The 14,346-nt window shown below is 40.7% G+C and overlaps 1 protein-coding gene and 2 pseudogenes across 1 annotated transcript; 2 read left to right on the plus strand and 1 right to left on the minus strand.

Annotated features, from left to right (window-relative positions):
• Positions 1 to 2,863: 2,863 nt before the first annotated feature.
• Positions 2,864 to 5,559, plus strand: LOC140934314 (uncharacterized; annotated as a pseudogene).
• Positions 5,560 to 5,920: 361 nt separating this feature from the next.
• LOC140934315 (uncharacterized) lies at positions 5,921 to 6,906 on the plus strand. The gene is made up of 2 exons (XM_073383962.1): positions 5,921 to 6,078; positions 6,276 to 6,906. The coding sequence occupies exons 1-2, from the start codon at positions 5,921 to 5,923 to the stop codon at positions 6,904 to 6,906; spliced, it is 789 nt and encodes a 262-aa protein (XP_073240063.1).
• A 606-nt stretch (positions 6,907 to 7,512) lies between these two features.
• LOC140934316 (uncharacterized) lies at positions 7,513 to 8,232 on the minus strand (annotated as a pseudogene).
• Between the last annotated feature and the right edge of the window lie 6,114 nt (positions 8,233 to 14,346).

A 14,346-nucleotide genomic window follows, 5' to 3' on the forward strand; every position in this document is an offset into this window, starting at 1 on the left:
CTTGCAACACAACAAGTTGTGCGAAAATGTTGCCCGTATTACTTGACCTTTAGGACCATTAAGTAAAAATCATGTTGACTACATCCTTATATACAGCAGCTTAAGGCTTGGAGCGTAACAGAAATTCATCCTCGGGCTTAAAATGACTCAAGAGGTGAGCGAGTAAAGGTTTCCTAGCTTTTTGCTAATGTAACTGTGGTCAACTCTAACACAAGGAAAACCATGCCTTCTCTAGAAACCGATAAAGTTCTAACAAACTGAAAATGACTGTTATTATAAGCTTATAGTTTTTCCGAATGCTCCATCTCCCGATATTGATATATTTCTGTAGTCTTTTAGTTACTTAACTTTCCAGTGTTTTGTTATAATATTATTACTATTTTGCGTGCTGTAATAATTTTCTCAATCACAAGTTTTGAAGAACTACATATGGAATATAAAAATAAAATATATGCCCGGCAGCCGGGAAGGGTCTAAGCTGCACGGCAGTCGAAATTTTTTTTTTTTTGATTTTGTACAAAATCCCTTTTTCTAAATATAATCGTTTGACAGTAATATATCTTCATTTAGAATTACCAAGGGATTAGGAAAACAGGAATGGCTTCGCAGTAGAGCGGTTGTGGTTTCTTGGGCATAGAGCCTGAGCCGGTCTATGCCGTTTCGGCACATAGAAACATTCAAGACTCACGAGTACGCTTTCGCACTGGCTAAATACCTGGCAGTTTGAAAGCCATCTGGAAAGTTAGAAAGCCTGCTAGTAAGCCAAAGTATGCATACTAGCCTCTATTAGTTTTCCAAAGCAATAACGAAAATATTAAGTGCTTTCATTATGAAACCTCAGAGTCAATGCACTGTGTGAATCAACTAACCTGTGGAAAAAAGGGTGCAAAGGCAAACGCAGTGCGCATTACGGCCCACAACAAACTGGAAAGGCGGTCCCTGATAACACCAAAGTAAATATAGCCAGTTATAAAAAAACAACTAATGAGTCACGAACGAAAAGGAATAACAAGACAAGCTAAAAAACACTAAAAGGGGCAGAAAAGATGTGAGAGCTCAAAAAGAATAATAACAATACGACTGACCTATCACAGAAATCACGACGATAACTGTGATCCTCGGTTACTTCCTTTGCAATAATGGCACTGAGATTGCGGACGTGAACTTTAAGGTGGCTCCCTAGAGTAAATTGGCCACGCGCAGCCTGAGCACTAGTATGGCGCGGGCTTTAAAATCCGCGCAACGTCCACGCAAAAATAAAACAAACATGGCCTCTTTGTTTCGAACAACTTTTTAACCTTCTGTTGACGCTCATTGTGCAAAAGTTTGGTTAGTGTAGGTCAAACATTTGTGAGAGGAGACAATGTTAAATAATACACCAGTTACAAGTCACTATCGATCTCCATAATCTCTCCATAAGAGTAAATTGTATGTAAAAACGAAGCAGAATATTTCCAAAGATATCAATTCTTTCGCTTCAAAAGTAGACAAACGTAAAATAGTCAAAGTAAATGGCGAATGGAAACTTTACAAAGAAAACAAAGAAATAAGCACTCTAACCCTAAAGAAGCAACGTTACTGTTTCTGGCCTTTGGTTCACTGTCAGTGGAAAGATCTGAAAGATCGAGCCAAGTCCCGAGCAACCACTGAAGAATGTCTACACCGGCGGCACTCCTCGGTCACTTCATTTCTCTTACATTTGATTTGATTAAGAAATTCTAGAAGTGGCTTTAACGCAAGATTACAGGAGGTCTAAATTTTGTTTGTTTTGCTGACTCTATCACGTTGTTTAAAAAACTTATCAGAAGAAAGGTTTCCTACTTAACTTGCATCCTGATCGAAGGAACCTTCCCATCGACGAACCAACATCTTTGTACTTTTTCCTTTTCAAAAGTTCTTTAACACACAAAGTGCACTAGAAAATGTTGTTACACAGCGAAAAATAATTTTTGAGTCACAGGTTGACCCTTGACGAAAGCAGTAGTAGGTTATCCGTCCAAAAGTACGGTCTTGTACGTGCAGTTGAGGACGTGATGTACTTTTTTTAGATCGGCGCCATGTTTTACAGCAGGCTTTTAAAGAATAACTTCGCCGTCAAAATTATCCCTAAAGAGGAACAAGGTGGAAAAAGTATCCGGAAGTGGGCTGCAACTGAACAGTCGGTACAGCGGATTAGGAAATGAAGGCCTTATTGCGATCCTTGCAAAAGCACTGTCTTCATCTCCGATGATCGCCATCCTCACGAGTAGTGACCACCACGGCTCGAATTTTAATTTGGCTACAATGGTTAAGTATTTCGAAGAAAAAGATACAGTGTTTGGTATAAAATTGAGTCCGCTATCTCTCCTTTTTCAACAGCCGAGATATCACCGTAATAATACTGATAAACAGCTTTAACAATGGCTTTCGTACTTTTCGAAGAAATCACGTTTTCAGCTTTGTGCGTTATGCGCATTCGAGCGTGATGGCTCGCGCGTGATTTTGCTCATACGACCTCAAACCACGCGTTTTTCGGATTTTTGTGACGTAAGTGCTGTTAATTAACCGTGAATTGCTCGCGTTTCCTTCGGTAAATTTTTTAAAAAATCGCCTCATTTCTTAACAGTTGCGGTACCTTTGTGCTGTCCTTTTCTTTTTAAAATCTGTAAGAGCTAAACTCCTCTATTCAGAAAATTTACAAATTTCAAAATATTGGCGAAACCGTCTTAACCACCCCATGTTTTTTCCACTTTAAAATGTTAAGCAATATGGTTAACATAAAATGGCAAAGTTTAAAGACATTTCACCAAGAAAAAAAAGAAATATTAAGAAAAAGTGATCAAAAATGACAAAATTACTGCCTGTTTAAGGATGTGATGTTGCCATGGCAATGGCCTTAATCCAGAAAATGAAACTTGATAAAGGAGACTTTTTACATGGGTAAACTTAGCGGTGAATTTCGTGAACCAAAGCGCAAAGACAAAGTAACTAGATTTCCTTCTGTATCGTATGCTAGATAGCTAGGGTTATTAGTAAATACTCTAGGGAGCCACCTTAATTAGATTGATCGTAATCACCACCTGGCGATCGTGATTACTGCACCACGATCGAGAGCAATATGGCACTCGAAGATCGCCGATTACAACTTAACTAAATCGCACCGCGATCGCCATCACCGCTTCACAGTAAGTACAATGCCCCTGCGATCGCGATTACCAAACTGGGGTTGTAGTCCAGACATATAAATCACTGATGTGACTTTACTAAATCTCGCCGCGATCCTGATCACCACGCCGCGATAAGTACAATGTTGCTGCGATCAGGGATACTATTTTTCAAAATCACATGAGCCCATAAGCTGCATATCGTTTAATATCATCGAGCTAAAATAAAAACTGTCTGTCGTCGCGATCGCAATCATCTTCCTGCGATCACGATCATTCCGCTGAGATCGCTCTATCTTCCCTGCGATCGCTATCACCATGCCGCGATAAGTACAATACCACTGCGATCGCGATTTCATCGCCAGGATCGCAATCCTGACCCTGAGATCGCGGATATTTTTCTGAATCGCGCCGCGATCGTAACCTTCTTACTGCAATCACGATCGCGATCGGCTGAGATCGTTATAACTTAGCAGCGATCGCGATTACATCGCCAGGATCGCAATCCTGACCTTGGGATCACAGATACGATTTTTCAAAATTGTGCCGCGATCGCGATCATCTTCCCGCGATCATGATCATTCCATTGAGATCGCTATAACTTCGCCGCGATCGCGATCATCACGTTGCTATTGCAAGTGCGATCTTTGAGTCGGGTGGTCGATAGATAATGCCGACAATTATATTCTTTTCTTTTGTCCTATTAACTTCAACAAACAAGAATTCAGCAGATTTGTCCTCGGGGACTGCTAGATCATGACGTTCTTTGTAATTTAAATGTTCACCAATGTAAAGGCCATCACCTCCACCAATGCGATTAACTTTAGGTTTATGCAAAAAATTGTAACCTACTATATCGGAAAAATGATAACAATCATCAAGCCAAGTCTCAGAAATCCCAATAATAGGAAATTTCACTCGAACTTGGCCTAGAAAATTTGTAAGGTTATCAAATTTTTTAGATAAACTACGAATGTTCATATAGAGGAACGAAAGGCCAGTTTCAAGGATACTGCATTTTAAATTTAGGCGACTTTGGTTTTTGGCTAACATGTTTTTAAAGCTATCTTCGGTATAGTATTCACAGCTACTGTTTTGAGTCAGTGCCATTTCATGAAGACCAGTTATTTGAGGAAAGGGCACAAAACACAATGGGTATACGAAGATGATGACAATGAATACGATAGACTTGAGGGCCTGGAAACAGAATTTGCAGACTGGCATGCAAAGTTCAATTTGTTTATGGTTTGTATTTACAATTAAGATCAGAGCGAAGACTTAAAAAAGGGTTGCTGTTTAGCATCACACAGTGCAATTATGACATTGTTACCTAGCCTCAAGGCAAAAATGTTTACTTCAAAATATAGTCCTTTTCTCTGAACTCTATACCAAATAAAAAAGATTTTGTCATTTCGAAGGAAGTAAAAGAATCTTCTTTGAAATCTCTGTGGAGGTGTGCACAACTGCAGCTCCTGAATTGCCGAGTAGCAGTTTACATTCCATTTATTGGCAGCTGGGAAAAACATTTCAAGGGAATATGTGGGACAGAGCCCTGTGATAAATTCAATGACATCAATATATAAGACAAATATAAAAAATACTTAGAATTGTTTGTTCTAATTATATATAACAGATTGAAAATGAGCTCTTTGTTGACAACCCCTCAGCTGCAGAGATTGAAACTTCTCGTTCTAGCATGAACAGAATTTTTAAGACCAATGCTGTGAAGGGGGTGAACAACCATTACAACGAATATAAGGAGTTTCGTTCACGTGAAGTAGAGGCTCATGCCTGCGCTTCATTTATGGAAATGTCAGGAATGACAACATTTGGTGGTAAATATAGATATACAGTCAAACCTCCACTTAAACTCCACCTCACCACAATGGCCACTCTTTTGCAGGACTGAGTCCATACATTCACTCTTGGTTAAACCTCTCTACAACAGCCACCTCTTTACAATTGCCACTATCCTCCCCAAGATGGCCATAATCATAACTCAATTGAGCTATTAATAAAAACTGCAATTCAACATTTGTAAAGTTTATTACAGCAGTGGCTGAAATCGGAAGTTGTATTAATATTTTGTGTCATGTGAATGTGCCATGTTTGCCTTTTGAAAGCATTAAAAGGCTTCTTCCATAGTTGGATGCTGTAAATGTTCTTTTATGTCATTGTTTTTCTAAACAGGTAATCCAGATTATGATGCATGAACCAAACAGGACTTGAGTAGAGAAAGTCGTAGGAAGTGGCTACATGAACTCTGCCTTAAACATGTAGAAAAATACATTATGACAGGCAGTGAAGTTGAACCTTGGTCCAGCAAGTGAGAGAGTTGGAGAGTGCAGTTGCCACAGCAGGTTTCTTGTGCCGGGTTGATGGGTGTGACAAAAAATTACAGTCAACACTCAAGTAGAGTCAAGTAAGTGCGAATGGGGTGCAGCTGTTACTCCAAGTTTATATGATTTTTCAATTTCTATAACAACTCTGGACTGTCATAACAGGCCATGCCCATGCAGGGGTTTCCCCTGGCTATAACTAAAAACAAGATCCTAGCTACTTTTATAGTAAAATAACGGAAAACTATAGGACCCAAAGAAATCAATTATATCTGTTTGAATCCCTGCCTACACTCCTTGTATTTTTCTGACAGCTTGAAATATTAGTGTAACCCTGTTGGGTTAACTCCACTATATGGGAGTATAATCAAACAGTTGGATTTTTGTTGTTGTTGCTAAGGGGCCAGTTGTCAATTTGGGTTTCTCCTTCCAGATTCAATGTTGATATTTATTTTTGTTTGTAAAAGGCATGAAGTTACGCACCATCGCATTGTTTGGGAACAGTATGAGGCAGGGAAAGAAAGGGATGTTATGGGATTTTACCACTGTAGAATGTCATATGGCCTGGTCTTCTCAACAAAATCCACCAGAAACAGGTATGAAAAAACTATAAGTCTGAGTCTTAATTTTTTTGCCCTCTTATGCTCAGTTCATTTCAGTTGACTAATGAAAATGTAAGTGTCCTATATAATTGTCACAAAATTAGTTGTCATTGAAGATGACAAAGCCTGGTTAATAGAAGCAACATATTGGTAAGAGCAATTATTAAAAATGCTCTTTTTTCCTTACGTAGACATGAAAGCACAGCACATTCAGGCACCACTGTCCAGACAGAGCAAGATCAGCAAGATGGGGCAGGGAAAGAGGGAGCAAAGGGAGATTTCCTATTTAACTACCATCAGGCAAAGCTTACCTTTGGACTTATCTTGTTTGAGTTTGATGATGCTATTAAAGAAGGGGATGGTGATAGGCTCCATGATTTTTACAGGTTTGGCTTGCTTTTGTTCAAAGCATATGGCAAGATCAAATATGCTTATGTAATCTTGCTTTACTTGGCCAAAATTAAGGCGATATTGTTAGAATCAGATGCACATGATCTTAAATGGAACAGAACATTTAACAAACGTTGCTTTCCAGGAATGAACATTCCACTGGACTTGCGAACTGAGCAGTACAATCGTGATGTAAAATGCATGTGGAAGGCACTTTGTACCAATATTGATGAAGATTCAGCAGCAAGAGTAGCTAATACTGTTGAGCCAATGGAAAACATTTATGATTCAATAAGGATTGACTGTGGACTGCCAGAAATCCGAGGTTACAGGTCTGGAGGAAATCCTGTAGGTAGGAGTTCATCCATTTCACAAGTACATGCCTTTAATGTTACTGATTCTTATTACAGAATGACAAGGAAACTAAACTAGAGCAACGCGGGATGACAGAGTAGTACCCAGGCCCCTATCTTAGAAGTTGGGTGAATTAACATATTATGCTCTATCTCCCCCCCAAGTCTTTAATGTTCCTGTGGAGTAGTACTGAGAATTTTGACGAAGGGCAGTAAAGACTGATATGGTTGAATATACAGCTGTAATCTAACACAACAACAAAAATAAAGGAAAGTTTTAACAGTCAGTGTCACTGATTTGCTTGAGATGTTCATCAGCCAAAGTTTTTATTGTGCACTGTTCTAGGAGGCCTTTCTTGTTGTAATCCATCAATCTCTGCACAGCTAAGGGCGGCCTCTTTGGTAGTGGCTGACCTGCAGGGGAAGATGTAACAGGGGTAGTTGGGCTGGCAATTGTAGGCAGTGGAGAAGCAGGAACATCCGAGGAAGGCGTGACTGGTGGAGGTGGGGACGCAGCTTCGGGGGCTGGTGTTTGGTGGCTGGGGCGGTGCGGGGGTGTTTGTGCAATAGGGCCCCCGGTGGCTGGAGCCTGTAACTGATCACATGGTGGGGCAGCTAGTGTGCTGGCTGGGCTTGGCAGGGAGGGTGGTGTGGTGGTAGGCTGGAACAGCGGCCTGGAGATGTGTCAGAGGTCATCATCGACAGTTCGCTTGGGTGGCGGTGTCTGCACGGGGATGTATTGCCGCAGAAACTGGCATCGGTGTCGAGGCTGCCAGTGGTGCTGGTGTTATTAGTAATCATTTGTTTGACAGTTTTTACAGCAACTTCTGCCCTGCAGTTTGAGTGCGGAAATGCCACAGATGACAAGCGGTGGTACACGCCCCAGTCTGTCAGGAATTGCCATGTAACAGTGGCAGTGAATTCGGGGCCACCATCCGTCGCACATTTGTCAGGAATGCCGAATGTGGTGAATATGCGGTGTAAACAGGAGATCAGGCCTTGGGAGCCCTCAGTTGCGCGTTCAATGATGGGCCAGTTTGAGTAGCGATCAACTACGATGAGGTAGTGGAAGAAATCAGCACATATGCACTGGAAGGGGTATGCTGGTGGCACAGGAGGAGATGGTGGCACGCTGGGTTGGGACTGCTATAGTACGCAGCGCTGATGAAGCTGATGATGCCAGCTGGTCGTTGATTGCAAGGGAGCATAATGCGAACGGCAGCTTGTCACAGGGGATATGATCCAGGAATGAGCACTGGTATGGATCAGGTGGGGGTGGAGTAGGTGAATCACTGGTGGTGGCGATGTCATCTGGTAGGATCAGCATTTCTGGGGTTTTTGGGCCAGTGGGGTGGCGGGATATGGCATCAGCTGATTTGTGCCGAATGCCAGGGATGTATACCATTCTGAATCTATAATGCAGGGTCTTCTCCTTGACGTTACGGAGTCTAGCGTTTGGAATGTCCTCGAGGGATCGATCACAGAGCACCTTGAGCAGGGGCTTGTGATTGACAGCAACAGTCCAGTCACTGCAGCCAAGGAGAAAGAATCTGGCTTTATCAAGGGCATTGGCAACGGTGAGGGCCTCCCCCTCAATTGGGGAGTAGCCTGACCTTGGGTGTTCCTTGTTAGGTCCTTGCATACACGACCTTGTTTTTGCCCGTAACTTTAGTTGCCTCAATGTAATCCTGCCAGCGAGTTAGAAAATATGACCATTCCTCGCTGGATCCCGCAGCAGATGCTGTGTGTCGTCGGACCTTTACGACTTTGGTGGCTGGCAGTGCAGCGCTGGCCGGTGAAGCGGTGTGTATGCCAGTTGAGTGGACCGATAGCAACACGGCAGCGAGTTCATCTTGGACGTTTTCCGTTTCGTATGTGCATTCAGGGAACGGCCACTGGTATTTTGGCATTATTGTCTTGTGTGTGCCGGGAAGGTCCTTTGTGTTTTTTGTTGTCCTCGTTGTCGTTGTTTTGCCCGCTCCTCGTGGTGCTGTGAGTATAGGGGAAACAAGATGGCAGTGGAGGTGATGCGAAGATATTCGTCTTTATGGCAATGTAGGACGCTTGTCGTTGATTGCTTTGTCAGTGGTTGATTCCTTAGCTCAGAGTAGCCTTGTCATAGATAGGAGTTCATCCATTTCACAAGTATATTTCTTTAATGTCACTGGTTGTTGTCACAGAATGACAAGGAAACTAAACGAGAGCAGTGCGGGATGACAGAGTAGTACCCAGGCCCCTATCTTAGAAGTTGGGTGAATTAACATATCATTATGCTATATCCTGAAGTTGCCATTCACCAATTGATCTGCGATTTAATGCAAATTTCTGCATTCAAACATAATCCAGGCAGGGTAGGGCACCCATCCTTTCCTGAATTCTCATCTAATTTATTGCAGAATCTTGATTACCGTGATCTACACACGTGGATGAATGGGCTTATAAAGACACGGCAGCCTGTCTACAAATTAAACAGAGTTTAATTGAAGTCATATTAAATCCCAACTAAAATCTATATACCACAAGAAGTGACGATTTCTCTTTCCTGTACAGTATGAATTTATTTACCAAGTGGGTTTATAAATCAAGTACCATTTACCTTCTATAATTAGTGTAGTTTTACTTATTCATTTAAACATCCTTTACATGTTTTTTTTCATTTAAACAGCGAGTTTTTAAAATCACATGAAAAATAGCCATAAATTTTGTTCAGGGTATTTTGAATGGCAGTTTAGTACGGATCAAGGTCAATAAAAATGCCACCAGCCAGCCATCACCAAAAAAAAACATTGTAAATGTTTTAGATACAAGGGCCAAAGGAACTGTATCTTGTGAGACCAATAACAAATCCCAAACAGGCAGGCACATCTAAACTAGCCAGGTTGGGTGGCTAATATGAATACAGAATTGTCTTTTTGCCAACCTCTGCAACCATATAATAAAAAAATAATAATGTACGGTAGTAAAATGCCTCTTTTAAAGGGTCAACTATTTGACTCTTAGTGTGTGTGTGTGTGTGTGTGTGTGTGTGTGTGTGTGTGGGGGGGGGGGGGGGGTATGGGTGATGTGGATTCCTCTGGTGAAAGATTATTTTCTGACATGTAGAACAGTGTAAGATTTTTTTTTTCAGCATTACAAGGAATGAAAGATATTTTTCAGTGTAGGAATTTCCTTGTGTATTTCATTGCAAACAATTTTTTCCCTCAAAATCTGCCTGCCCGAATTTTTTTTTTTTATCACCCATACCCACCTCAAAAGTCATAGTCCGAGGCTTGTACATCTTTGCAAGGGGTTTTAGGAGGGCTTGAATCCCAGGCTCCACAAGTGTCTACATTAACTCAGGTGTAGATTCAGTCTAATAAAGCATCTGGATCTGGTAAATGATCTTCAAAATTAGTATGATCACACAAAAACAATTCTTCCAGTCCAGTAATGAACTCTTCAGAGAAACTATTTGTTGGATCAGTTAAGCTAGACTCATCAATGTCACTGAATATCTCATTTAAAATTTCAAGACTTTTAAGAGCATGTTCTTTTGAAAAAACAGGCACAGCGGTGGTTATGTCCTCGAGAGTAAACAATTTGTGACAGTTTGCCACACAGTCAGAAACTAGATCCTTTGAAAAGCCATGGCAATACCCAAATGCACTGCAGGAATGACTCTCCTGCAACTCACAGAGAGCAGCATTCAAAATACTCCTGTCCTCGTCACTTACATTTCTACATTTGGTTGGTACTATTGTTGATAGAGCTGATTTCCTCTCAAATGGCTTGACTGATTCGGTACAACCATTTGAACCACTGCAAACATAGGAAACAGCAGTCATAAGATGGAGACAAACTTGCAATCTCTGGATCAAATGTCTTGTAGCTTGCTATACGGTAGCAACCACTTATTTTCAAAATGTCACGCACATCTTCCTCGCAGTGTGCCAACTTCTGACCATAGAAATATAATAGAATGTCTAAAGACAGGCCATCTCTTCCAGCCCTACCTGCTTCTTGATGAAAATCAAGAAGGCTTCTCGCAGGACCATACATTATAACATAGCAAACATCAGGAAAGTTTAGTCCCATACTGAGGGCCGTAGTAGCATTGGCAATACGCTTTAGTCCATTGTTTTTAAATGAATTTAATAACCTGTCTTTGTACTCTTTATGAGAAACTGACTGAAATATGGCAATCAAACAATTTTTTGGTTGCCATGATGAGCTTGGACGGAAAGCTTTTTCTCCAAGTGACATTATCAGGTAGTTGAAACACTTGCAATGGAGTACATGGTGTCACAGAACACAATGGTTTTGGGAGTTTCCTTGCCATTTGTCTTTATCATTTCAACAATCCAATCAAGTTGCTTTAACATATCAGTTCTTCCAACTTTGTTGATAGATAGTCGCAGATATTTTGCATCTGTTTGGCCTGACAAACAACTTGACAGGATCCTTCATGGCAAGCTCTTTGATAACTGTCTTCTCAGTTTCCCTATCTGCAGTCCCAGTGAGAGCCAATAAGGGAATTCCTTCAATAAAACAGAATAATAATTAATATACTACAATCCTATCTACAGGACAAAGTACTGAAGTCTTGTGGCGAGTTCGAGAAGCTTAACGTTTTCGGGGTACATATGAAATTAGTCAAATTATCCAGTAGGTTTTCTATTGCAATTTCATCATTTAAATTAGCAGTTGGTTGTTGTACATGAAATGAGGGCACGAATAAGTCTACAACTTTCTTACACTTAAATTATTGCCCTTCTAAAGCCCTTAAAAGCAGCAGCATTTATATCATACACTGTATTATTCTTTTTCTGTCTTGGCAGCAATGCATGTGAATGAATTACCATTACACAAGGCCAAGCTTTAACCATTGGATACCAGAAACTAAAAATAGGACCGATTGAGGGTAAAATTATAGAGCAGGTTCATAAAATACTGGCTAACATGAAGATTAGGTTGTGGAGGTTTTCATAACAGTTTTTTTGCATATCTGCTGTATTGTTTCTGATTGTTTGACGTAGTGTTAAAAATACGAATGACACCATGTAACTTAAATTATTTTCTTACCGTCTTTACGCATTGACCGAAGAATAGCTAACTTTCCATATGCTGCACGGAACACTTGAACAGGTTTCGCACCTTTGCTTTGCTTTTTTCTAGCCAAATAATGAAAAGATTGACAAAATATAAGGTTATGAGAGACCACGAACTATATTCTAAACATGACACCCACAAGGACGTAAACTACGATGAATTGGAAGAATCTCACCTTTGTCCTGTCCAAGCTTCCTCTGTGTGTGATTCGTCGACCACAATTGCCGACACAGCTTGATGTAGAGCACTGTTTTCTTTTACAGCGGCAAGGAATGCCTTTTCTAACACCGTCTCAGTGGAGCAATAGAGAAATTGAGGTGGACTCTCTCGAACCACATTCAGTGCTTCCGTCATAAGTTCTATTGCCGTGCAGCTTAGCGACAACATTACACAAATCTGGTCGTCTATAATACTTTTCAAAGGGGCAATGACAATCACACACGTTTCTACGAAGACAGTACAGAGACTGCTCTTGCCAAAACCTGTTGGCAAAATTGCCATGACATCTCTCCCATTAACAAGATTGTTAATGGTTTTTTCCTGCTCTGGCTTCAAGACAATTGCACTATTTTCCTGACGAATATTCAAGAGCGACAACGCTCTAGTTAATGCTGTGAAATGAAGTGATTCCAAACGTCTAGTATAATTTGACCTGTGGCATCAGTTAACGGTCGTTTCACCTACGGGTCATTTCGCCTATGGTCTGTTCACCCATGACTAGAGGCGATTTGCCTACGTCTTATATGTCAGTTTGCCTATGTCTTAAAGTACATCTTACAACAGTTGATTCACCTACTTTATGTGCGATCGTGCTCGGATGCTAGTCAGTCGATTCAACTCCTAAACCATGACTTTGTGTTCTTAATCAACCAACTCAATATTAACCGCCGCTTTGGAGTTAAGTTGCCTTTATACTCGTAAAATCAAGCCTATCGAAGCTAAATAATTGTAAATTATGAGCCTCCGTTTACGTGAAAATCCGGGCAAAGTCTCTGCCATGAATGGTTTGCAGCTCAAGCCATATCCTGTGGCTTAGAGAGTTCTGGACAACCTGCATTGTTCAGTTTATTTAACAAGACCTGAAAAAAAAGGGGGGAAATAAAAAACGTTACTTAACAATTCTCAAGAAAGAAAACCAATCCCTTAAAGCAGAAACTGATACTCTTTTTGCATTTTAAGGTATAAAGATGCCTGAATTTGTTACAATTCTGAAGAATGAAAACCAAGCCCTTAAGGCAGAAATTGGTACTCTTTTGAAAACAGCTAACCGTCTTTCAGTTATTTTTCTCAAAAATGGAATAAAGAGTTGTTGTTGTTTTTAAGAAAGTCTTTGAAAAGTTTGTAGAATGTTCTGAATTATCAAATAATTACGACATAGAAAATTAGAAATTAGAAAATTTCGGATTCGAAAATTTCACATTATTCTTACGTAAGCGCCAATTAGCTAAGTTCACTTGTAAGTCCGTAAGGTGCAAGATAAATACCTCTCCCACCATTGCTGAAGCCAGCTTGAACTTATCCTCCAGAGCCTTCTCTTTTACTAACTTCACGATTTTGGCTGCTGTCACTGCCCCTGGTTCTGAAGAATGGTAATGGGCCTTGGTTCCTGCTTGAAAAGTTCCATCTTGCTGTATTACTGTAGCCTTGCAAGCATTTCCTCGAGGATGGACCGTGCACTGCCAGTAAGTTGCGTATGACCATTTGGACCTGACGTTGTAGCTGTATTGCAAGCTGTCCACTAGTTTTGTTTTGCGATGCATAGTCCCTTCTTCCACTAGTTGGAATGCTATGCGATTGTTTGGAGTTAGATTCTCGAACACTGTGACAGCTCCCATGAGTGGCTCCTCGATGGAAGATTCAATGATGCCGAGACTTGGCTGTAAGGGAAAAATGAAAGTCCAAGGTTTGCAATGTAGGTCATTAGTTCATCAGTTGTCAAGTAGTATTCTCTATTTTACGGATTTGTTTAACTTTAGAGTTCACTAGTAAACACTAGCATTGAGTAAACACTTAGTGTATCTTTGGGAAATAGATAAGCGCAAAACATAAAACTGTGTGTAATTTCTTTAAACCCTCCGTATCCTTCCCTCAGTCCTTGTGCCCAATGGAAGGCTTGGTGCGGCAGAGAACATAGTCACTTCCATGACTCTTCTGAGGTCTTTCAGTTTTACAATCACACGTTTCTTAAATCATTTTAAGCAAAATATTGTTCACACATTCTATTTGCAGATGACCGGGTTCCGCCATAATAAATCGTTTAAAAACATTCTAACTTGAGCGTTTTAGCGTGTTGGTTTTCTAGACATAGAGGATAGCATGTATCGACTTTTGTTGTTGTGTTTGACATATAAGATGTAGGCGATTCGACTCTAGATGTAGGCGAAACGACCGGATACTGTGGTATCAGTAATAGTAGCATCGAGGACATGGT

This window comes from Porites lutea, chromosome 4 (assembly GCF_958299795.1).
Source record: "Porites lutea chromosome 4, jaPorLute2.1, whole genome shotgun sequence".
In the NCBI taxonomy this organism is placed as follows: domain Eukaryota; kingdom Metazoa; phylum Cnidaria; class Anthozoa; order Scleractinia; family Poritidae; genus Porites; species Porites lutea.